Source organism: Trachemys scripta, chromosome 5 (genome assembly GCF_013100865.1).
Source record: "Trachemys scripta elegans isolate TJP31775 chromosome 5, CAS_Tse_1.0, whole genome shotgun sequence".
In the NCBI taxonomy this organism is placed as follows: Eukaryota; Metazoa; Chordata; order Testudines; family Emydidae; genus Trachemys; species Trachemys scripta.
The window spans coordinates 9,380,136-9,406,227 of record NC_048302.1 but is presented as its reverse complement, the minus strand read 5'-3'; the positions used below and the strand labels follow the sequence as shown (position 1 = coordinate 9,406,227).

General features: G+C 47.2%; 1 protein-coding gene across 1 annotated transcript in view; it reads left to right on the top strand.

Annotated features, from left to right (window-relative positions):
* The first annotated feature begins 616 nt into the window (after positions 1-616).
* The window catches only part of PRAG1 (PEAK1 related, kinase-activating pseudokinase 1), a 47,099-nt gene continuing 21,623 nt past the window's right edge, over positions 617-26,092 (top strand). Inside the window, exons 1-4 of the mRNA XM_034772366.1 lie at positions 617-676; positions 934-1,003; positions 5,459-5,876; positions 8,498-10,359. Of these exons, the coding sequence (XP_034628257.1) occupies positions 5,511-5,876; positions 8,498-10,359 (2,228 nt within the window). The 5' untranslated portion in view covers positions 617-676; positions 934-1,003; positions 5,459-5,510. The remainder of the gene's footprint in view (positions 677-933; positions 1,004-5,458; positions 5,877-8,497; positions 10,360-26,092) is intronic.

Genomic DNA, 26,092 nt, shown 5'->3' with positions numbered 1-26,092 from the left:
GGGGTGCCGCTGGGGGAGGCTGTAGGGGAGGGTTATGGGGGGCTGGGGAGTCCATAGGGGAGGTTCGGGGGGTCCTACTGGGGGAGGCTGTAGGGGAGGGTCATGGGGGGCTGGGGGAGGATTTGGGTCTCAGAGGGTGCCGCTGGGGGAGGCTGTAGGGGAGGGTTAGGGGGGGCTGGGGAGGCTCGGGGGGTGCCGCTGGGGGAGGCTATAGGGGAGGGTTATGGGGGCTGGGGGAGAATTTGGGGCTCGGGGTGCCGCTGGGGGAGGCTGTAGGGGAGGGTTATGGGGGGCTGGGGAGTCCATAGGGGAGGTTCGGGGGGTCCTACTGGGGGAGGCTGTAGGGGAGGGTTATGGGGGCTGGGGGAGAATTTGGGGCTCGGGGTGCCGCTGGGGGAGGCTGTAGGGGAGGGTTATGGGGGGCTGGGGGAGGATTTGGGGCTCGGGGGTGCCGCTGGGGGAGGCTGTAGGGGAGGGTTATGGGGGCTGGGGAGCCCATAGGGGAGGCTCGGGGGGTGCCGCTGGGAGGGGGCTCAGTGCCCGCCCGCCGGCAGCGCTGTGCAAGGAGGAGGAGCCGGGAGCCCGGCCCCCGCCCCCGCCCCGCAGTGCCGCTGTCCCGGGCTCGCACGGCGGCGCTCTCCGGGCGGGCGGGCGCTGCGCGGAGCCGGGCTGCGAGGTTTGTGTGCCCCGGGGTAGGGGCCGGGCGCTGGTGCCGCAGAGCCGGGGCGCGGGCTTGGCTGGTGCCTGGTCTGCCCGGGACTCAGCAGCCACCCGGGCTCCCTTGTCCGGGGTTTTCCTGCAGTTCCTCGCCAGTGGCGGGCCCCGATCTGCAGCCAGCCCAGGGTTTGTCCGGCTCAGGGGGAGAGCCTGGGCTGCCCTAGGCTCACAAAGGTATTTCATTCACTCCAGCAGCGCTCCTGTATTTCCACGCAGGTTCCCGGGGGTAGATCCGGCCCTGCCTTGCAAGTCAGTGACCGTATTGCGAAGGTTCCCCTTGGCGCAGGTAAGTCTCCTCCAGCACATGGCTCCCACAAAGCCACCGGAAAGCCCAGCCCGAAGGTCTGGCTGGGACGAGCTGGCCAGCCCCCGGCGTCCCCAACCCGCTTGAAAACACACACAACGTGTTTGCAAAGGCAAACTCTTTGCAAACGGAGACCGGGAGTTTTGCATCAAGTTGTCGAAGGCCAGAGCACTTTCAGTGTCATTGGAAACCGTGAAACAAATGTGGTCTCCGTTTGTTTAAACTGAGCTTGGTTTCCAAGTGCATTCCTGCCTCTGATTGGATTCCAGTATGTGTCAAAGAGTCTTAAAATCGTGAGCCGACTCTTAACTCCCTGACTTGATTTAGCCAGTGTAAGGTTGCCACTTCCTCTTCGCCTACATGTGCTTCTTACCTCCGAAATATCTAAACGTGGCTAGGCTGAGTTAAAATGTCCTTAGTTATGCGGTGCCTGAAGTCAGACCCTTATCACCTTGGCATTAGTTTAACATACTTCACAACCAGCTATCCTCTATTTTCTATCACCCAGAAGCATGGGATGTCTTTTAATGGCTTTTTATGTCACTGAAAATTCTGATTCTTTGAACTGAGTGATTCCAGGAACATTGGGTTTAGCAAGTTTCAACCTGTCGCTTGAATTTCATTTCCTGTATTTTGCAGTATTGGGGAATGTTTGTGTATTTTACGGTAGAAGTATACATTTAAAATTACATTGCCAATCTATATTTGTGGAAATCCTCTAGCATTGTATTGGCGTCACAGCTCGGTGTGACTTGATTTGTCATCAGCGGAACCGGTATGAGCAAATTTTCATAGCGAGATTTCCTGTTGAATAAGGTGGATTTTGCATGGGGAAAGAAAGGAGTACAGCGAAGTCCGTGACTGTTGTCGCCCTTTTGCAGAATTTGCATGATTGGGATACTTCCATTACTCCCATCTTTGCTCTTCTGGACCTGTGATAATATCAAAATTTACAGTGTAAAATTCCATTGATTTTAAAAAATAGTCATTATATACTACATAATGTAGATACAAGGTAAAGTTTTGCTAACAATGTAATTACTGCAGTGTGGCTGTATATAGTAATAGTTGTTCTCAATGTTGATGTTACAAACCTGCAGCGATTCAGGACGCTGTTTTTCACACAAACGAACAAAATCAGAATGTGATCTTCCATTCTAGTCCTTTTGGCTCCACAGATAACTTTATGGATGCAAATAGCTTTACCTTTTGAGCATTTAATGCTGCAGAATGTGCAGTTAATTAAATTTCTGAGAAGGATGTACACTTGTATTTTCAAATGTGAAATTATAAGAGGTGCATGCAGTCACTTAAATGATATCTTTGGCCATATGTGACACAATGAGCTAAAAAATTAACAAATTATCATCTATTGCAGAATTTCTTTTTGCCTAACCCACTGCAAAGCGTTCGGGGATATAGAGGAACAAAGGTGGATGGTTTGTGTATCAGGTGAAAAAAGGTAGAATAGAATAGAATAATGGAGATATCCCATCTCCTAGAACTGGAAGGGACCTTGAAAGGTCATCGAGTCCAGCCCCCTGCCTTCACTAGCAGGACCAAGTACTGATTTTGCCCCAGATCCCTAAGTGGCCCCCTCAAGGATTGAACTCACAACCCTGGGTTTAGCAGGCCAATGCTCAAACCACTGAGCTATCCCTCCCCCTAGTAGAGATCCCTCAGCTTAGTATATTCTTTAGTGTGGTCATTAATGAATTTTAATTAAATAACATTAAAATGAAAATTAGAAAAGAAGCAATTTCTAGCTACTTTGATGTGGATTTAAGTTAATTTCACTGTTACTGTCCTCCCCCTCCAATTATTTTTATGGTGGTAACAGTTTGTCTTTAAGTTAAGTGTCACATGACACAATAGTCCTTGTTTGGCAAATTTAGCAATTTTTGTCATGGTATTAAACATGTTTCCCATTATAATCCTTTTGCCTACTTTTTGATCCCACTACTGGTATAAAAGGGAAATTCTGCCCTCCGACTGTACTGACGTTCAAAGTTCTAAAGCAGTTGACTGCTGCGTTATAAATCAAAAGCAATTTGAAAAATCTGAAGGGAAAATAAAGCAGGAATATATTATTTTTAAAAATGTGTAGGCTACAGGAATGTGTTACTTATACTGAATTGTGGCGCTCTGGCATTCACCCCATAGTTAACGTTGCCATTGAATTTCCATTAATACCATATTTTGCCTCCTTCTGGAATCCACAAAAAGTAACATTTGACTTAAAATTGGTAAACTTAGGCCTGGAGCTGAGGTAGACTTTTTTAAAAACAAATGAAGTCGATCAGACAAGAGGTTCCTGAATTATAATATCCTAACATTCGAAATGTTGTTGCCACTTTACAGCAGAGAAATAGAACATAGTTTGTTGGACTTGCTCTCTCTCTGAGAACTAGAGCAGAGCACCTAAGTTTAGTCGATCAAAGTCTAATTTCAAAAGCGAACTTTTAAATTTGGACCACAGCTAAAAATTGTTGACTCTTCTGAGCTTAGTATAATGCATCAAATGACTGCTGAACTTTTATTTAAAAACTCCTCAATCTTTAGCCCCTTTTCCTTGCAGAGAGAGACTTCAGGATGCAAACTGATTATTAGGGAGTCTTGTCAGTGTAAAAAGGATCGGTTTTCAACCAAACAACCAGGAGCTGCCAAGTCTCCTAAGGCTTGCACGTGACTGATGATTCCTTCAGCACTCAGGAGGGCCATGTCGATATGCGCCTACAACATTTCATTTTAATGTTTTTGTGTGGTTGAGACCTAGGATATGATGTCTTTGTAGTGCCACCAAAGGATACTGGAGCCTCAATTTGCAGCCTAAGTCTGGTAAAGCTAGTGCTCTTTGCTTTAGGGGATTTTGTTGATAACGCCTAGCTGTTGCGATGGGTTAATACACTGTAACACAGAGGACAATGTAGATCAGGGGTCGGCAACCTTTCAGAAGTGATGTGCCGAGTCTTCATTTATTCACTCTAATTTAAGGTTTTGCGTGCCAGTAATACATTTTAACATTTTTAGAAGGTCTCTTTCTAGAAGTCTATAATATATAACTAAACTATTGTTGTATGTAAAGTAAATAAGGTTTTTAAAATGTTAAGAAGTTCCATTTAAAATGAAATTAAAATGCAGAGCCCCCCGGACCAGTGGCCAGGACCCGGGCAGTGTGAGTGCCACTGAAAATCAGCTCGCGTGCCGCCTTTGGCACGCGTGCCATAGGTTGCCTATCCTGATGTATACAAAAGCTCTTATTCAGAGTTCAGTACTGAGGCCTGGGGGTACTGCTATCCAGAGGATTGGGGAATGACTTTGGTTCAAACCCCAGAATTTCTCTCTCGCTTCCTAGAGCCCTGATTCTTGGAATGCCCCCAAACTAATGAGAGTTCCTAGGGAAAGGAGTTGCTTCATGTTGCTTTACATTAGCATCTGTTGACCAAAGGAAAGTTTTAGGAATAAAAGGGCTAAGGGAGAACGCGGTATGGAAGGATTTTCATTGAGAGACATGTTTTATCTGCACATCTTCCCTTCTCAGCAACCCCATGGTTTTCCTGGGGTCAGCTAAATTGTCCCTGGTTTCTGGGACTCCAGTCCCTAAAGATTTCCCTAAGGGGTTAATTTCAGGTAGCTGTTGTGAGAATTTGGTTAAACTAGGCAGTAAAGAAAGGGGAATTTTCTCTTTCCGTTACTGGAGAGGAAAGAGGGACTGGATTCCTCGGCTGCAAGTAATCCAGGAGCAGAGAGTGGTTAATCTGTGTGTTCCATTTCAACCGTGCAGACAATAGGCTATTTCAGTTACCTGCAGTTACAAATAATAGTTTCAGTTAACACAGATTTTTCTCTCCTATCAGATCCAGCACAGACGAACAGCCTTTCTTTCTGTGTCACCCTTTTCTTGGAAATGGTTTCTATTACTTTCCCATATAATCCTGATGTAGGGTGCAATTACTGTTAAATTTCAGGGGGATGTGGTGGTTGCCAAAGCACTGGGTTACAGAACTCTGAGCTCTAGTCTTTGCTTCACTAGTCCTGTTTCTTCCAGCAGTAATTTTGTTTTTAAAGGGAATTCCTCCCCCCAATCCCGCTTTCACAACCATGAATGGATATTTACAAGACACACCCTCTGTATCAGTTGCCCTTACCCTTGGTCTAGACCCAGCATGAGTGTGGTTACATGTGCTTGGTAAACAATGAATTAATTCTCGAAGGAATGTTGCTTGTTTGATGTACGCTCCGTCCTTGTAGAGTTATGGGTAGAAGTTGAGGCTTTTTAGGTCATTGTACAGCCTTTACCTAAACAGTGAAAGAAGCCTTGGAAATTGTGAGCCTTTGTAGTGAAAGTAGAATAAGTGTAATTATAACCTCCCCCCCATCCCCCCATTTAAATGAAAATCTTCCAATTGTCATGTCTAAAATGTTCTGCCTTTCCAGGTAGTTCAGCTGAAAGACAGTCTAAATCTTTAAGACCATCTTCAAAGGGTGAATGCAAAATGAACAGCGGCGCTCAGTACACAAGATGCAGAGGGCCATCTGTCTGAACCAGGAGGACTTGAAAATGTCTGTGTGCAGTAACTTTGTGGAGCACATTTGGAAGCCTGGCTCCTGCAAAAACTGTTTCTACCCCAAACGTTCCCACAGGCTGCAGGCATCCCTGGAGCTGGAAGCTAGCAGCTTGCCCTCACGCACCCTGAATGGAATTCGAGCCAAACCTGAGGATACGCCTCTGGAGGATGAGTGTGTGATTGCCGCACCTTACTCGAAGCCAACGATTGCAGTGAAGCCAACAATGATCAACCCAGATGTTTCTGACGTCTGGGCGGATGTGAATATGAATGCAGAGATCTCGCAGGTAATGATTAATAAGGGGTGTGGTATTGTACAGTGCTGCGCCCGTTATAATATTTGCTTTTGGTGGGGCGCAATAAGGATATTTGCCATGACAAGACTACTGTGCGTCTGCCTCCATTACTTTGTATTTCTGGGGGGGTGTAAGCCAAGATCTTTCTTTTCTGCTTCATCTGCTTTCCGCTGGGTTTTAAACCCCTCGACACCAGAGGTTTGTGTTTCCGATGCAAAATGCTTGGCTTCCTGCGACACTACTCGTTAAATCTAGTGGGACCTTGTGTAAATTAGATAATACTGACCAAGATCACAAACAATTCTTGAAGAATCATGTATAAATCTGATACTTTAAAATAATGTTAGTCGCTCAGTATCTTGTTACGTTTTTAATAGTTTTTTTTTCCTGGTGAAAATTTTCTGCTTGACAACCTGAGGACTGAAATTCTCTATATGCTGCATGGGGCAAACAGGGCCTGCTTGCCTCCCTCATTCCTGACTGGGAGGGACCACCCGTAGTGGTGAGAGGATCTTCATGCCCAGGTAGTCCTTGGCCTCTCTGCTGAGACTGAGAGCAAGTTTGCCAAATGTAGCCGTTGCTGTGGTGTAGATACCTGCTCACTAGTAACTGAACAACTTATTTCACACAGACCATCCAACCACCATCAGCTGTTAATGGTTCACTGTCAGAGTGGGCTTATAACCTGGCAGCCTAGTGAGTGTTTCTGTGTTCTATTGTAAATCCCCTGAACCATTCAGTGCCCCTTAATATCTTCCTAAATCCGATGGCTGAAGGGAGAACGGTGTATTAAGCTATGCTGACATCCAGAAATTGGACCAAGCAGCAGAGTTGAGCTCAGCGGTTCAGCTCTGGAGTTTTGATTCACAGCCTTTCTAGCTATGCCAGATAAATACTTGCTTAATAGCTTGAATACTGTGTGTTTTATCTTTGCCCGATCCTACTTGCTTCTCTGATATCCTTGAAATCCCTGCCTACGTGCTAATCCCCACTGACTAACCAATGAGCAGAGGAGGTGTGTCAGTGATACAGCTGCATTACAAGGTCTTCCTCTGGGGGCTGATCATTATAGCTGTGTTGAATTCATCCTGCACCAGCCAGCCCTTTCTTTGATACAAGGACTGCTCCCACCCAGGCAGAAAGCCAGAGGATTTCCTGATGTGTGCCCTTCTCCCCACATACAGTGGGAGCTGCTAATAATAGACTCGGCTATAGGGAACCATTTTAGAGCGAGTGGAATAAAAGTGCTCCAGTGCGTTTTATTCAAGTTTCAGTACTCCACTTCGCTTCTTTTTAGGGCCAAATTCTAATTCAGGTAAACGCAGCTTAAACGTCATTGAAGCCAATGGAGTTACACTGGTTTTCCTCCTGTTAGTGTTGGCAGAAATTGGCCAATGGTGAAGCGTCAGTTCCTTATGAGCGGATTCTAACATGTCAGATCCCTAGGAATGCAACAATTTAGCATTTAACAGGCATGGATTGCACTCTTCATTCCATGGGATTCTCACCTCTCTTCCCTTATTGAACAGAGGACAAGAAGATTTATCACTACCTCATGGGGGAGGGAGGTGGCAAGGAAGAATCCTTGATTCTCAGGTCTTGCTACAGCTGCTCTCCAATGGGAGTAAAGATAAGGTCTTCCCGAATGCGGTGGGCATGCCCCCAGATACGTACAGGAGAACCTCACTTTGGGAATGGAGGTCGTTCGGAACTCTGAACAAAATGTTATGGTGGTTCTTTTAAAAGTTTACAGCTGAACATTGACTTAATACAGCTTTGAAACTTTACTATGCAGAAGTAAAATGCACTTTTTAACCACCTTAAATGAAACAAACAGAAATAGTTCCCTAACTTTGTGATATCTTTTTAAAAAACTTTCCCTTTATTTTTTTAGTAGTTCACATTTAACACAGCACTGTACTGTATTTACTTGTTTCTTTGTTTGTTGCTGCTGCCTGCTTGCGTTCTTCTGGGTCCAAATTAGGTATGTGGTTGACCAGTCGGTTTGTAACTCTGGTGTTCGTAACTCTGAGGTTCTACTGTAGCTACTAGTGCCTCTGGCAAGGGCAGGAAGGAACCAGATGGAAAAAGAGATCTTTTGCCAAGTAGGCCCTCTCCTGTTACAGTGGAAATTCCACATACAATGCAGTGTTTTTCCCGTGGGGAACCCTTTCATTTTAAGAGGGTTCCAGTCTGTAAGATGTACAGCTGCAAAGCTGGTTTATAAAAAGGAAAGGGGAAATAATGCCACATGGAAGATATACTCTTTGCAATCTACGCCTCTTTAATTCTATGTTGATTGCTCTAATAGAATACACACATCCAGTACGACAGGTTGAAAATGTTATTCCCTGTCTTGACTAGGAAGGAAAGGGGATACCTTATTCACTATATTGACATAATTAATAATGCAAGGACTGCAAAGGATGCAGAAAGTAGGACAAGTGTAGCTTCAGCAGACAAGGTTGCAGTAATCACCAGTGTGGTGAGTACACAGGTGCAGAGCAGAACTAACCACACACCTGAGGGGAGTCGGCAACAAAACCGCATTTGCCTTTTTCTTTCTTTTAATGCACGTCCTGAACATGTGTTTTTATCGTTGGCCCACGTAGGTCAGCTGGAGAATGGCCTCTGAAAACCACCTCATTGTGAAGCCAGGAGAAGCACAAAGGACATGCCTGGACCGTTTCAGCACCAGTGCTGGGCGAAAGCCCTTCATTCATGATACACCGAATGATTGTGCTCCTCAGTATCTCCAAGGCTGCTCCAGGGGGGGCCTGCCCGGCCTGGAAAGCAGAGGGGAAAAAAATATCCCCTTCAACAGTTTGGTGTTGGAGGGCGAGATGGGTGGATGGGAGGACAGAGCTATGCTTCGTAACAAGGAGAAGTTTGCCTGTCCACAGAGAGGGTTCTGCCACCAACCCTCCATCTTTGCTGACCGAAGCACTGATTCCACCCCGGACTCTACTGGGTGTCCAGCCTTTTGGCAAAGAGAAGGCACAGCAACGCTGTCCTTGGAGAGCAGTGACAACTGCTGTTCTCCAGGCTCTGAGAGCGAGAGCGGGGAGTACTGTTCGATCACAGACTATTGTAGAGAGAGTCCTGTCCCACCCGCCGCGCCGTGTCCAGAGAGCCAGGTGGCATGGCGTGACAGTGAAAAGCCAGCCCCGAGGTGCTGGGGGCAGCAGGAGGCTGCGGTGAATCCACGGGCAAAGACGAGGGCAGTCAAGTTTTGTGAAGATGAGTGCAGGCTGTTGAACTTAGACTTGAGGGAACACTGTTTACAGGACTCTATACAAAATAAGACGCGTTTGGAGCGAAAAACATTAGCGCTTATCTCTGGCACTACCACCCTGTCAGACAGTGTCTTGAGCAGTAGCAGCAGTCCCCTGGCTTTGCCCCAGGAGGACGATTGCTGTCCTCAACTTGAGCAATCGAGTCTCGTCCGAGACAACCCCGGGGAAAACTCGAGCGACCCTCGGCGCACCGTCCTGGCACCCCACCGTGCCCCTCACATGCAGCCTGCCCACGGTGAGCCCATTTATGCCGAGAGCACCAAGAGAAAGAAGGTGCCGCTAAATCATTCTGGCGCGCAAACAAAGCGAGAGGGGCCGGCCCGCAGCCCTCTCAAAGAGCAGGCCCACGGCCCGTGGCGAGACGGGGTGCGGTACCCGAGCAGCGAAAGGGAGTACCAGGATTCAGCCACACAGGTCGCAGCAAAGATTACCATTATGGCAGCGCACACAGAGGAGGATAACAGGACAATATTTCTGAGCAGCCCGGACTCCGCTGTTGGAGTCCAATGGCCCTGCGCTAGCCCCACCTCTCATCCAGACTTTGCGATCCCTTCGCCTTCCTTTGGGCACAGAGAGGGCTCTCAAGCCGGCAGTGAGATGGGTTCGGGTGAAAGCAGCCCGAGGTTTCACCAGCAAACGCACAGCAAGGGCATAGTTAATGAAAGTCCCGCTGTTCCCCCAAAGATGTCCACCAGCAGCCCGCCTGACAGCGAGGGGACTCCCATGCCTTCAGTCAAGCCTCCCGGGGCAGAACTCTGTGACAATAATGGCCACGGCGACCCCAGCACCCAATTCTCATCAAGGAACTGTACAGATCCTAGTGCCTTGGGGACACTGCCTTCTCTCTGCTCTCATAGTAACTGGGTCTCTGCAGAGGACCCCAACAGGGGTCCTCCAGCCTCGTCCTATGAGAGGAGGCATAAATACTACGGTGCAGGATGGAGCAGGCAGTGCCGGATAGAGGAGGAAGAGGAGGAAGAACAGGGCTTTTTAACCTGCACACAGGCCAGGGAAGTGGAGAATGGAACAGCTTGTCCCCATCCCGTGGAAGACTGCTCTGGGCAGGAAAAAAAGACTGGGATGATCAAATCAGCATCTTTTGCTTTTGATTTCCCTAAAGACAGCAGTGAAACTGAGGAATTTGCACCTCCACCTCCACCTCCAAAGAAACAGCCCAGGTATAGACCGATGTGTGTGAGTGTGCACGTGCTAATTTACATCCTGTAGATAGTCACAAATGATAGGTTCTAAATCAGTGGTTCTCTACCTAGTTGCCATTGTGGGTCCTAGATGAGGCCAACATTACCTGTAGGGCCCTGTGGCTGTCACATGGGCCGCAGCTGTGTGTTGATTGGGCTGTAAGTTGGGAATCACTGTTCTAAATGCTCACAGCGGAAGTGTCTGCTGCAGGGATAGATTAGAACAGGGGTGGCCAACCTGAGCCTGAGAAGGAGCCAGAATTTACCAGTGTACATTGCCAAAGAGCCACAGTAATACGTCAGCAGCCTCCCACCCACCAGCAGCCCCGCGGATCAGCGCCTCCCCCTCTCTCCCCGCACCTCCTGATCAGCGGTTTCGTGGCATGCAGGAGGCTCTGGGGGGGAGGAGCGAGGACACTGCAGGCTCAGGGGATGGGGCAGGAAGGGGTGGAGTGGAGGCAGGGCCTGTGGCAGAGCCAGGGGTTGAGCAGTGAGTACCCCCCCGGCACATTGGAAAGTTGGTGCCTGTAGCTCCAGCCCCGGAGTTGGTGTCTATACAAGGAGCCGCATATTAACCTCTGGAGCCACAGGTTGGCCACCCCTGGATTAGAAGGAAGCTTCCCCCTTTTGTCCTTATTTAAAATCTAAACAGCCCAATAAAAACTGACTTTCAGGAACATGGGGAATTGCTGTGTAGCGGTACAGTTGCTTTCTCAGCATACCAGATTGTTTGCAAGCCCTGTGCAAATGCTGTGATTAGTTATGGCAATGAGTCAGGGCTCGTATGAAGAAGTAACCCCTGTTTTGTTTCTTTGATCATCGTATTCATGTTCATATTGAGCATTTCCCACGTCTGACATGGGCAGAGAAGCCCTCTCACGTGCAGGTATACTCGGGTACAAACTGATGAACGTGGTACAAGATCCTAGGTGATTTATGTGTCTCTGTTATGAGGGAGCTTATAGCACTGCCTGTCGATAAGGTTGCCCAACACTTTCCATAATAAGACCCTATGTTCAGTTGCTTGTAACTTTGCCACACTTCAACCATCTGCACTGACATTTTTCCATGTTGGGCGTCTGCCTCAGTTGAATTTGTTTGGAAATTTTCAGCTAAAATGGTTCAGCCGTTCCCAAGACCAAAGTTAGGGGAAAATACCTTGTTTTGTGTGTGCTTAAAAACAAGCATTGCAGTCATCTGGTTGAGAAGCTCTAACACCTCCCTGCTGTGAAACAGGGACGTGAACTTTGGTGGTACAGTCTGTGATCACGTAACTACAGACTGTATCATGATGTTTATGCACAAGAAGGGAGAATTAAGATTACACGAGCCACCTTCATTCTGGCATATTCTAACTTTTGAGTGCTTGACTTTGCAAACTTAAATTTATTTTTAACATAGGTTTTTGTGTGTGTGTGTGTGTGTATGTGTGTGTGTGTATATATATATATATTCGCACACATGCACGCACCTCTACCCCGATATAACACGAATTCGGATATAACGCGGTAAAGCAGCACTCCGGGGGGGGAGGCGGGGCTGCGCACTCCGGTGGATCAAAGCAAGTTCGATATAACGCGGTTTCACCTATAACGCGATAAGATTTTTTGGCTCCCGAGGACAGCGTTATATCGGGGTAGAGGTATGTATATATATCTATATCCCAAAAAAAACCCCTATATATGGATAGATAGATATAGATAGATAACAATATGAGTGAAAGCTGTCTACCTGGGAAGGATATAGTTGTGCTAGGCATTAAATCTCACTTGGCTTGCACTGTATAACTGGCACTCTCAAAATGCGTTAAATTCTTTATCTGCAGCTGAGTGTCCCTCAAAATTGAAACCCAGCTGGGAGATCTAGTGATGAGGGGTAGTGACTTTCCCCTTCCAGTCACTGGTTTGAATTCAGCCCAGGTCAGTAACAACTGAAGTACTAATACCTGATTGCTGTCTGGTGACCTGGGAAATGCATTTGGTGGGCTCTGTCCCATCTCAGTGCCTAGGTGACCCCATCACAAAACCCAGACCCAGTGAGTGTTAATGGAGAAGCTAAGTATTGCAAGTGCATGGAGGCTGCGCTGCCCTCTCAGGTATGTTTATTGGCCGAGGAGAGCGGGGAAGCTTGCAGGCCTGCTGCCTGTGCCCTCCCTGTACTTGTTCTGGGGATAAATGTCCGTGGAGGAGCTCAGCCTGCAGTGCTGTCAGCACTTTGTCAGAGCAACTTGAAACACCTCCGCCCAATGCCAGGTCTCTCAGTGCGATTGCACAGACTGAAAGCTCTGCCAGCCAGGTGCTCGGTCCCTGCAGTGCCACGGGCCGTGTAAGCACTTCTATCCGTGGATGTGAGTGAGGGTCACCGCCACACCTGAGAACTGGCTTGGGGGTGGTAACGTTTGAGCCGCCTGGCTGCGTGCGAGATGATAGATTCACAGTGTGGCTGGAGTCAGGGGGTGTCCTGCGGCTCGGAGAACAAGCTGTGAGCCAGATTCTGGTTCCCTCGCTCATGTGGGTTTGCGAAGGTTTCTTACAGCGTAACAAAGAGAAGAAACGAGCTTTCTGAAATGGTTTAACAGTGAACAAATGACATCTGTGCGTGTGGCGGGGGCGGCGAGGGGGAAGGAATGGTGCAAAGAACAAAAAGCTTTAAAACTCATCCCAGGCCGAGGGACAAGAGTGCGTTCCTGGCATGGCAGCTTTTCTGAACCTTACGTGGCCCCCAAGCAAAGCCAACTTCAAACGCTCTGACTGTGAATTGGGGCACCTCCAGGTTGCAGGCACAGGCAAGAACGGGGCTACAGAGAGAATGAGCTTTCATGCTTTGTTTTGAACATTTAAAGAGCTCAGCTGAGACATGTTTAGCTGTGAGCCCATGAATTTCCTTTCAGGGCTGTTCCCGCTCTGTCTCTTGCATTGAACTGTGGTTTGTGATTGCGATTTGGTCTTGTTCAGACCTAAGAAGCGGAGCCGGTTGTGGTGGCCGGTTGCTGTTGGGAAAGGACAGTTTAGGACCTCCCTGAGTCTCACTTGAGCATGCTGGAATTCATACAGGAAATGGCTCCTAGGAGAGAGGAACAGAAGTCCCTAGCAGGGCCGGATGAAGGCAATCTGCGTCCTTCAACACCATCAGTCCCCCTGGCCCTGCCCCTCCATTGTGGCCCCACTGACCATTTGGAGTGGCAAGGTGCTCCCTCCCACGCCCAGAGAGGCAGAAATATGGAGTCCCTTTTCCCAGGCAGAAGCAGCAGCAAGGGTGGTCCTCTTCCTCCTGTGAGCAGCAGGGGTGGGGGCGGTGGTGGCAGGAGGGCCCCTCAGTTCTAACACCCCAGCTACTGGGGTATCTGCTTGGGTGGGGGAGTCAAGCCTGCTGCGTTCTTCCCCTCTTGCTGGGCTGGGGTTGGAGTTAGCAGCCCTCTGGAGGCAGGAGACCGCTCCCTGCTCGCAGAGGTAATGTCTCAGGCTCTCTGAACACTCAGGCAGAGGTTACGGCAGTTGTTATTCTTGAGTCACCTTTAAAGCTTTTCTTCACATCTTTGAGGGCCAGAAAGTACTTAAAAATATTGCGATTCTGACATCCTTATTGCATGACTCCCATGTCTCGGGTCCTAGACAAGCCTTAAATCAGTCCTAGTTACGGGGGTGGTTCTATCCACTTGTACCTGGATGACAGTAGGCATTGGGTATTATGTCTCACTAGCAAATGCCTTGATGCAACCTGCCAAACCTACCTGCTTATCACCCAAAGAGCACAGACTTGCCTAGCTGTCAAACCTCCTGCAGCCACCACAAGAAGCTACCCGATCAGGGGCACAGCTGCGTCAGTTGGATAAATTCCCAAAGATTGGGGTACTTTTGAGTGCCCTCGTTTTCCTTTTAACCTCTACTTCTTTGAGCACGTTTCATGCACAAGAGGCTGTATTCTTCTTTGTGGGTATGCACAGTATGTATTTGTGTGTGTGCACTGATGTATGTACAGGGTGGGTTTGTATATCCACCTCTACCCCGATATAACGCGACCCGATATAACACGAATTTGGATATAACGCGGTAAAGCAGCTCTCCAGGGGGGTGGGGCTGCGCACTCTGGTGGATCAAAGCAAGTTCGATATAACGCGGTTTCACCTATAACGCAGTAAGATTTTTTGGCTCCCAAGGACAGCGTTATATCGGGGTAGAGGTGTATTATCACTCCTCTTGATCTGTGACAAATACTGCAAGCAATAGTTATACAAACTATTTATTTGCTTAATATATGAAACCTTAATACATATTATTGATTGACATGGTCAGAACACAGTCAAAACTTAGTCATGGAAGATGGGAAAATCCGTTTCTTTGGTTTCCATGACCATTGAGACTCGCGTGGAGGTGCAAGGCTAGATTCTTACGTGTGGCGGAGGAACACTCAGTGCAACCTGGGAGGGGAGAGGTGTGTGCAAAAGTGACTTTAAGCCAACCTGGGCAGTCTGTGTGCAGATCTGGCCCTAGGCTAGCATACTTTGGAACTGTCTAAAGGTTGCTCTCAGTTGTGCTCGCTGTCAGTGACATTATAGCAGCCATGCATTGCCTGTGTGCAGGGAGGCACAGAGCATGCCTGCTGTCCACCAGCCACGCCCCCTACGCCAGCCTGAGGGAGGAAGGGTGGCATAGGAGCCATTGTGCCAGTTCTGTGGCACTGAAGGGTCCTTCCACATTGGAGTGATCCTCCCATGGCCTGCTAAAATGATTTAGGGCCATTTTGTGCTAGCAGAGCTGTATAAAGCAGACTCAGTGTAGGGGAGAATCTGGGCCTTAATATTTCTTGCTCATTTAAATGTCTAATTATAATAGTAAACAGATTTTTGCTACACACTAGAAACCAAACAGACACTGGCATGGGAGACTAGTGAGTTTTCACACTCGGTAGTTGGCTAATGGAAGACAAAGCACGTCATAGAACCAAGTGGGGAAATGGCTTTTCTTTGGGGAGTAGATAAGGAGTGCTTGAAAATAGTTGCCTTAAACTGTACCTTGGGGAAAGGAGCTTTGCGCATCTATCCAAATGTGGGGAAAGTAATGGGGAGGGGTGAGAGATAAATATGAAGGCATACAAAGCAAGAATGGTCCTTTGAAGATGTCTGACTTTTCAAGGTAAAAGGAATTTCCCATTAACTTCTGTGGTGCCTTCGAGCAGGAGTCACCTTGAGACTCGACAAGTATAAACCATGTGCCCTGACAGTTCAGGAAAAGAGGGTCACAGTAAGACATTGTATATTGAAGTTAAGCCCCACGCACTCTTCCCAGAGTTGAATTTATTCATTTTTCCTTTTACGTCTTGTGCTTTGCTGCACACGTGTGGTTTTGTGCGGGAAAACGAAACCTATTTGATTGGCTTTTCTAATGACACTTAATTACTTATTTTAAAGCAATCTAGAATATATTTTCATATTAATTTCAAAGCGGAGAAAGAAAGACCAAACATGTAATGTGTTAAGGTTGTTCACCCTCAGCTATAACAGTTTAAAAAACAAACCAACAACTTCTCTGCAGTATTTTCATGGTGCAAATAAGGCTCTGGTCTGAAATGAGAGTTATCTCCAAGGTAGCTGCAAGCACATTTACAGACAGGTTTTAAATAATGGGGTTGTGCCCCTTTTTTTTGTATTTTTGGATATATACAAAAAGTCCTGAACCTCTTGTGTATGTTTATGTGGGAGGGGTACTGCTTGTTTTAAAACTAGACTGTTAGATCTTGTCTCTCCTGGAACTCTGGAAAACCGAAGAACTAGTTGAATTATGACATCACAAGAAAAGAGATTGAAAGCTGATTAATTGAAAGGGGAAGGGATTTTTAGTCTGTTTCACATTAATTAGCCATTGTAACAGTTTACAAAGCAATGTGGTGGATTCTCCATCGCTTGGAGTCTTTAAATCATCATTGGATGGCTCTTTCTAAAAGATAGGTTCTGTTTCATTCACAAGTTATTGGGCGTGATGAAGGAATCCCTGGGTGAAATTCTCTGCTCTGTGTTATGCACCAGGGTCAGACTAGATGATCATAATGGTCCCTTCTGGCCTTAAAATGTGTGACTCTTTAATCTTTTTTTATAAGCCATTACAAAATCTCTAGGTTAAGGTTATTTTTGGCATTAGTTCTCTAGTTGTTTCCAACATAATTAATACATCTTCATAATATATTCTAATAAATACATGACTCATATTTTGAAAGTGAATGGTGTATGTAATAGATGAGTATGGCTCGACAAATTCTGTTGTTAGTCTGTGCTGTAAAACAGACAAGATAAATGAGATCAGGGCACACAAAGGCTGCCTGTTTGAGAGTTGTTGCTTTTGACAGAGGCTTTAGTGTCTTACCACGAAAAAAGGAGTGAGAGGTACAAAGTGATGATGGTAGAAACAGAATCACCAGGAAAAAGCTTAAGATGCAGAGAGATCAGATTTGTTTCGAACTGGAAATGATTGCCAAAGGGATGATCACACTAGATCTGGTTTTTATGAATTGGTATACGATTTTACATGAGTGTCTAAGCTAGCTTTCAGAATCATCATCTATTTAAAACCCCCCACAAAACCAGCTTCTGCCATTTGGGTTTGTGTGAGTGGATCAGGTGGCTGAAATAAAGTAGTATTCTGGCTGCAATACACTTTTCTTTATCATTTCCTTTTTGTTGAATTTTTTTAGGCATATAAAGTCTATTCAAGTCAGAAGGAAGAATGATAGAAGTTGACTTTATTTTTAACTTCATATTCCTAGGACCCTGTAAATGCATGAACAGTCACCGGGGTCATTAAAGCAGTCTTAAGATATATAGCCCGCGTTACAGTTGCCATTAGGACAGCCTTAACTAATGCACTGCAAATGTGTAATAGTGAGGAAAGCAGAGAACAAAACACATCTACAGAACACGCAGATGCTGACCTGGAAGCACTTCTCATGCACTAGCGAGTGTTGCATGGGGCAAGGTGGCTTCTGAGGCCAGCTCAGCAAAGCATTTAGGACTTCATCCGGCTCTGCTGAAGTCCCTGGAAGATTTGCCACGGAGCACCACAGATGCAGCATCAGGCACTTACCCACATGCTGAAATGCACATTTAAGTGCTTTGCAGAATGAGCGACAAAACCAGGAACGCTTCTGACACTGTAGCTGTGTCGTCAGATCTCTCTGTCAGGACACTTGCTGATGTGAAGGGACAAAGGGGAATCAGTGGTGTTCTAGGACAGTGAAAAAGCTGACTTGCAGTAGTCTCCGTGGATGTGGTGTCACTAGATAGATGGAGACACTACAGAAATACAAATAAGAATCCATATGTACTGATCATAAAGGTGAACATTAACCCTCAGTCACTTGATGGGGATTTGGGACACTGGAGAATTTTAGTCCCATAAAAATAAGTGCTTGGCAGAGTCGGCCCCTGTGTGCATGTTTGTGGGTCGAGTTAGAGCGCAAACCAGTGTATATGGTGTGTTTGCGAGTAGGGGATTGGATGTGGGGAGAAATCCAAGTAGTATCTTGGTTTTTGTTTAAAAGAAAATGATGATTGTTGGCGGGGGCTGAGGTAGTGTCAAACGTAGATCAGAATAAATGGAAACAGGAAACATGCTTACTTTTAAAAATAGTCCCATATTGAAATAGCGATTGAATGACTTTACTTCCGTTCGTGTCTGACCAGGCATGTGCAAGAAAGGAAAGCACAACTCAGACAGACACAGGACAGAGCTCGCTTCTCCGGCTCCGCATCCCACAACGTTTTGTGTGCGATAGAAAATCATATGTTGATATCTCCGTGTATGAGTCTTCACGTGATTATTGCTTGGCATGTTGGACAAAGAAGCATCCTTTATTGACTTGGGCTACTAGTCAGTAAAGAAGGGATACATAGGGCCACCCTGTTCTTGTCTCACAGACCTAGTTTGAATAGCTGCTCTACTTCCGTGCCCTCTGTAGGAGCTGGGTAACGGGGCATGTCCGTGATTTCCAGAGCAGCACAATAGCATGGTGTTAACACAAAAACGACACGTCTGATGAGAATACAAATTTCACTTCCCCCTGACTTACACTAAAGAGACTATGCATTGCTGACAACTAGGCTGAACCCTGGGTACTGCTGAATTGGGGCTCAAAGTGCTAATGCTACGAATGTAGTCAAGCACAAGCCGTGTTCAGCACCGTGTCAGAAAGGGGTTTCTGCAGACTTGTAATTCTCTGTTTTAAAGCTTGTTTTCAAATGTTCGTTCCTGTGCAAGTGGAGGGAGTTTGTTCATATACCCTTTTCCTGGCTGCCCCAGGACAACGATAATCTCATGCTTTTCCACCGTGCCAGAAACCAGGGGCACCCCATAACATACGATTCCTGGAGAGTGAATGGGAGGAGAGCAGGACCCATCTGCAAAGATGGTGCCCACACAAGTGTGCACTCTGTGCCCCTCCACAAACACAGCCCGAAAATCCTTATCGCTGCTCCAAGCCATCAAGATTTGTAATGATTTGACCAGGTTTCTGGAACATGCTGAACGTGATTGGTCCCTGTATACGCTTGTAGCTAGGATCGTTGTCGTTTGTGGTATGGACTTAGCGTCAGAGGTGCCTAAGATATAATTAATAATAGAACTCAGTAAAAAATGAATTGTTAAAGTTGATGGTGTTCCTTTGAAATCAAACCCCAGATATGAGGCAGCTTGTTTGAATTTGAATGCCAGCCATGTGTTTTAACAGTATAGCTCCATTGTTGTTATTCCCAGCTACAATAGGCTAGGTTACGTTTACATAACCAATGAGACCTCTGAATTTTATGGCGTTTTCTTGCCAGTTTAACTCAGTTTTAATGTTGCGGTCAGGTTTGTGCTTGAGTTTTATTTTGTAATAGTCAAATTGGAGATGTTTCCTAAAATGTTGTTGCAACTTATATTGCCTCTGAGGCTTTGTCTACACTGACAAGTTCTCGCCAAAACTTTTGTCTTTCACGAATGCTTAAAAAAGCTCCCACCTCCCCCACGAAAGACAAAAGTTCTGCCGCAGCAAGTGGCAGTGTGAACACGGCTTTGTCGGCAGGAAAGCACTCCTGCTGACAAACTGAACGCCGCTCGCGGGGGTGGAAGTATTTTGTCGGCAAAAGTGCTGACAAAGAGCGTTTACACCCGCCGACTTTTAGCGACAAGGCTGGGTCGACACAGCCCTGTGGCTAAAAGCTGTGTGGCGTAGACAAGCCCTCAGATTAAGTAGCGGTCATGAAAAGTGTATTCACCAGGAACAGTGTCTGCATCTAACTTGAATTCAGTTGTCTGCAAATTGAAAAATAAAATCATTCCCTGGCTTCATAATTACATATGTATCTTACGATTCTGAACTGTCAAGCAGTTATATTAAGCATATGAATCAATAGCACCATACAATGTAACCATCCAGCCCCTTCTTCCCAGCTTGGAGGCTTCGTATTATGTTGAATAGATAGGCCTTTGCAGTTCAGGTCCGCATTACACAGTGGAGTGCTCCAGACAGCACTAAAAAATAGCCTGTCGGGGATGGCGGACAATTATTTCTTATGTACAACACCTAAAGCTATGACCCTTTTAAAAACCGAGCCCCAGTGTCACAATGCAGTCTGTCAGAAGAAAGGAACAGCAGCAGAATGGTATGGCCCTGTTGAGGCAAAATGAACAAACCAGAAGGGAGCTCTGCACTCCGTTATGGAGAGCTAACTGTCTTTCCAGAGTGGAGGTAGCGATTAGGTTTCTGTTTAAACCACTCTTTGGATTCCTCTTTTGATTTCAGTCTGGGATTTCATGTGCGTGTTTCTGCCCGAGGATTATTTTTTAACTCTGTGATTTATCAGACAGGTCATTTGGGAAAGATGACTTCTTTGTAAATGAAGGCTATGCCTTTTTCTCTTTTTCTTCAAGTTTCCCATCTTTTTTTTTTTTTGCCACTTAAAAAGCAGTGTGGCTTGAAATTGCTAATTGTTGGCCTCATTGGGGCGTGGTGGTTTTTGCATCCTTTGGAAAGCAGACGGATTGAATTTTTGCAATATTTCTAGGTTTTGCAAGTGTCTTAGATCTTCATGCTCCATACACTTGGTGCGCCTCTTATCTTCCACACTACAATAAATCCCTCCCAAACGGAAGGAAAGTGCAGTGCAAGTTGTTGTACGTTTTTTTGCTGTGTGTGTGTATTTATGCAGAAGGAGAGAATTTAGGACTGAACTATAAATACTTTAAAACTTGCATGTCCCATTCCTGAGAGTTGCGATCCGCTCCTTTTGTCTCCAAGGGTGTGTCTGCACAGCTGCAGGGGGGGCATGCTTCCCAGCGCGGGTCGAACAAGATGGAGTAGCTCAGCTCGAGCTAGTGGGCTTAAAATAGCAGTGTTGCTGTGGTCTAGCTGTCTGACGCACACTCACCCAACCCCCTTGGTAGCCTGAGCCATCACCTATGCCACAGTGGCCACACTGCGATTTTTAGCATGCTCGCTCGTGTAGAACTAGTGCATGTCTGTCTACTTGCTCTGGGGAGCAGGCCCCCAGCTGCATACCCCAGAACTGCAGACAGCCCTGTATTCGAGCGTGCTCGTGTCTCTTGACATTTGCACAGTGCCTGCATTCTGGGCTACGTGTGTGAAACTGCAATATTAGAAGAAAATAGATGGCAATATTCTTTGTCTTATCTATTGTGGGTTGATGGATTTTTAGTGGGTTGCACACCTTGACCGAAACGGAAAGCAGCAGCTGCAGCAGCTAAGGGGGTGGAGGTTAATAAGTATGAATGTTTCAAGGTGGACAAACATTCACCAGCACAATGCTCCCTTTCATGTAATGATTGCACCACGGCTGTGCTGGTCTGCACTGGAGTTATAGTGCTGGCTAATTTATTCAGGTTACTTCTTCCCTTTTGTTGTGTACAGCTCATTTCCCCCCCCCCTTTTTCAAGAGAATGCCTTGCACAAATATCTACCAGTTTCGTCCTGGGATTTTGTTTGTTTTTCTTTCTTTCCATTCTTACTGTGTTATTTATCAACATTGTCTTGATCACGCTAGGTCCAATCTTGAAAGCAGCTGTTTAAGAAAAAGTCCTGCAAAATCCTCTTTGGGGTAAAGTAAATGTCCACAAGTTGAAGAAACAGAGACCAAAAAGGATTTGTCTTAGTATAATGAAATGTGTCCTTCTATCATGTTAACATTGCAGGCCACTAACTGAGGCCTTCTCTATATTCAAAGCTGCACCTGTTTCAGTAAAGGTGGGTTCTGAAACCAGATTAAATAAACCAGTGCAAAACCCTGAGGGAATGCCTATGCTGCAGCTGGGAAGTGTGATTCCCAGCGTCGGTAGACAGACTTGTGCTTGCTCAGCTCGAGCTAGTGTGCTAAAAATAGCAGTGTGGACGTGGCAGCTTAGGCGAGCCCCCAAGCTCAGACCAGGGGCTTGGACTTAAGCAGCTTGCCTTACCCACCATTGGAGCCGCAACATCCACACGTGCTTCCCAAGATACACAAAGAAAGGAACCCAGGCAGACCCATTGTATCTGGCTGTGGCACTCTTACAGAAGGACTATTGGGATATAGAGAAACCATCCTCAAATCACTGACCACCCAAAGGGCCAGCTTCCTCCAGGGCATAACCGACTTCCTCCACAACATTAACAGCCTCCCTCAGAACACCATCCTTGCCATCATGGATGTCACTTCTCTATACACCAACAGTCCTCACAGTGACGGCATAGCTGCCTGACTCTAATATTTATAGGACAATGGACAACCCTCTGAGATCCACCCCAAACACATTGCCAGATTCATCCATTTCATCTTCACCCACAACAATTTTACATTCAACAACAAACACTTGCTCCAAACCATGGGAACAGCCGTGGGGGCTAGGACAGCTTCCCAGTATGCCAACCTCTTCATGGGCTGCCTTGAAGAAGAATGTCTGGACAGACGCACCACAAACTGATGATATTTTCATCCTCCGGACGGATGACTTATAGATTTCCCTCATAGATTTCCACCACAGCTTCAGCAAACACCAACCGTCCATTAAACTCTCTGTGGAGCATTCCCACGCTAGCATCAACTTCCTAGACACCACGATCAGCTTCAACAATGGAACCCTACAGACAACTACACACAAGAAACCCATGGATCACCACACCTACCTTCACAGATCCAGTAACCACCCCAAACACACCAAGAAATCTGTTACCTACAGCCAGGCACTCAGATACCACAGAACCTGCTCCAAAGAGAGAGTCCGGGATACATCCTTAACACACTCAAAACCGCTTTTACCAAACAAGGACATTCCACCGGGGAAGTAAATCGCATCATGGAATGGGCCTCTCAAATGCCCCGAAAGAACCTGCTTCAATGCAGAAATAAAACCTCATCCGACCACACACCCCTAATTTAGGGTTACCATACGTCCGGATTTTCCCGGACATGTCCGGCTTTTTGGGCTCCAAATCCCCGTCCGGGGGGAAAGCCCAAAAAGCTGGACATGTCCGGGAAAATCGGGACATGCCGGCCGGCGGTGCGGGTGCTCGGGGGTCGGGCCGGGTCCGCGGTGCGGTGCCTGGCCGGGGGCTCCGGGGCCGGGGGCTCCAGCGGGGCCGGGCCGGGCCGGGGGCTCCGGCGGGGCCGGGTCGGGCCCGGCACCCCAGGGCTGGGGACAGCCTGGGCCGCGCCTCCTCCCCCCACACTCCCCCTTACCTGCTTCAGGCTTCCTGCGACTCAAATGTTCGCGGGAAGCAGGGGAGAGGGCGGAGACTTTGGGGAGGGGGCGGGGCTGGGGGCGGGGCCGGGGCCCCGTGGAGTGTCCTCCTTTGGGAGGCACAAAATATGGTAACCCTACCTAATTGTCACCTACCACCCCACACTGGAATGCATACAGGCTATCACAAACAGCTACAACCCATATTCGATGGGGACCCCATCCTGAAAGAAATCTTTCCTGAACTCCCTTTTCTGGCCTTCAAACAACCCTCCAGCCTTTCCAAGCTCATCATCAGAAGCAGGCTCCTCACCCATGGGTGCTGAGAGCCATTGACCCAAACTGTAAACCCTGTATATTATAGAAATCACTTCAAGCCGGGGGGTGCAGCAGCTCCCCAGCACCCGTACTGCCACAGACCAGTACTCATCAACTCAGAGCGGCACCAGACCCGGCCAGAACCAGATGAAAAACCTGCAGACCTAGCGCCACTACTACAATGAACAATACCACACGATCCGTTCTTAGGATTCAGGGTCTGGAAAACCTGCCTTACACTGTGTTTAAGGTTGTGATTGGGTCACCTCTTAATCTGTAAGCACCTGCACCTGGTTGTAGAGGGCTCTGCAATCTAGCAGGCAAAGGTATAACGAGATTCAGTGGCTGGAAGTTGAAGCTTGAAAATGTCCACCTTATTTCCAGTTTGAATTTGTCTAGAGTGAAGGTAATTAGCCATTGGAGCAGTTTGCCCGGGGAAATGGTGTTCTCCATCCCTGGGAGTCTAAATGAAGATGGATATCTTTGTCAAAGTTCAGCTCTTGGGCTTAGTCGTTGAGGGCGAGACCCACAAAGGGAGCTGAGGCCTGTGTTGCAGTGCACAACTTTTAGGCCCCCTGCCATGGGATGGAATCCAGAAGCCCAAGTTGGGGGGCCAGGCTCCTGGCACAGTGCACGGGGAGAGTTTGGCACCTGATAATGGGATCCCCAAAAGCCAGCAAGCTGAGCGGGGAGCTGCCTAAACCAGGCAATGGGAGATGCCAAGGAGAGGGGTGTGGCCCTAAGTCTAGGTCAGAGGCAGGCGCATGTCTCTGCCTGGGATTCGCAGCAATGAACCTGTGGTCCTGATATTGGGCACCACACCTATGCCCTTTCTTGCAATAAAAAGAAAAAATACGAAGAGGAAGCGCCCGTGGTTGGAGCACTCAGGATGTGGGAGACGGGGGTACAATTCCCACCTCTGCCTAATGTGGGGCAGGGTTTTGATCCCTCATTGCCCAGCTCTCAGGAGAGTGCCCTGACATTGGGTTATGGCTTTCTCCATCTATCCCATCGAAACTGTTCTACTACATATAAAGAAATAGCCTTTGGAACAGGTACTTGAACGTGGGTCTCTCACCTCCCCGGCGAGTGCCGTAATCAGTGGGCGACAGCCATGCTCTCCCTTCCACTGGCTCGGTGAATCGTTATTTATACGCAGTGGAACGATTTCAAGGAGAGAGATTGAAAGACACCCGCCCTGGAATACCTCATCCGGGTTAGGGCACTCATGAGAGGTGGGAGATGGGGCAGGGGGGGAATTGCTCAACCCGGGGGCTAAAAGTTATAAACAAGGGATGAGGGAGAGACTCCTCCATTTTGTACGAGGCCTGAACTTCTGGGTGGCCTCAGTGCACTCCTGCTGGAGCAGCCCCACAGGTAAGATAGATGGGGGGGACACCTCGTTTGAGGATCCCTCTGGGGCTTAGGGTGAGATAGGTGCATGGGTATCAGGACCAAGACAGTTGTGCACACGCCCAGTGGCAGATTTTTTGGGTACCACAGGAACTTTATTGGCAGAAACGTAAGCACCTACAGGATTAGGCAGCAGCTGAGCTGGGATTTTGAGGACCCAAGTTTTGGATTTAGATGCTGAAAGTATCAGTTACGCACCTAAATCATTTTGTAAATCCGATGTAGCCCTGAGTGACGTTCTGTCGGCTGTGCTATGGTGAGACACACTAGATGGTCGTAATTGTTCCTTCTGTGGATACTAACTATTGTCAACATCATTTTCCTTCTGTGGGAATAGCATCCAGGGAACAGCAACAGGCACCCTTGCGGTTGTGTGTGTGTCATGAACATATCCTAAAAGACCAGGGAGTTATTCAGACCAGTTCAACTGGGCAAAACTTCAATGGAAATTGAATCTGAGTGAAGGGATTTGGCCCTATGTTTTTCTGCAATAGTGTGTATAAGCCTTCATTATTTCGCTCTGACCCTACTGGCCTGGTGAGCTGTTCTTCAAACCCTGGTTACAGAAGAGGGGGATGTGGAGCAGAGACATCTAGACCATATTGGAGATAATTTGCTGCCCTAGCAGTCACATCTGAGCCTGAGAGTTGCATGCCATGTAGGAAGCAGCAATTTCTATTTCAGTTTTGTGCCTACTCAGGAAGTGCATTTTACATAGGTCACTGAGGTACCGGGAGGAAATAGAAAGCTCTCTGTACATCTGACTTCACCGCAGTGCTGGGTTGGGCGAATGTAACTGCCTTTGCATCAGGACCACTCCGTTCCAAAATGGTGGATCAGAACTCTCTGTGGTGTCCCTGTAGTGTGCTGAAGGAATAGGCGTGGCTGTATGCAAGGACATTGGACCCTGCTGAACAAAGTTTGATCTCATAATCTCATATTCTGTACCGGGATGGTAAGATACCTATGCATATTTTGGTTTTGCTGACTGAAAAAAATCTAAGGAAGGATTTTAAATAGCTTTGTTTTCAAATTTATTTTTAAAAGCATGATTGTGTTACAATAAGACATTTATTTATCTTCTATACCAATTAAGAAATGCCGTCTAATTTTACACTTTAAATTTTTTTTCCTTTTGGAGCTTTTCCAAAATATCACTTAGACTTGCAAACGGGTTGAGTCACGGGTGTGCATGAGTGAATGAGTATCATGCTGTTGACAGAAACGCCCAGCTAAGTTTTGCTAGGTATGGGGAGGGGGTATTTTACAGTCACTGTAAAAAT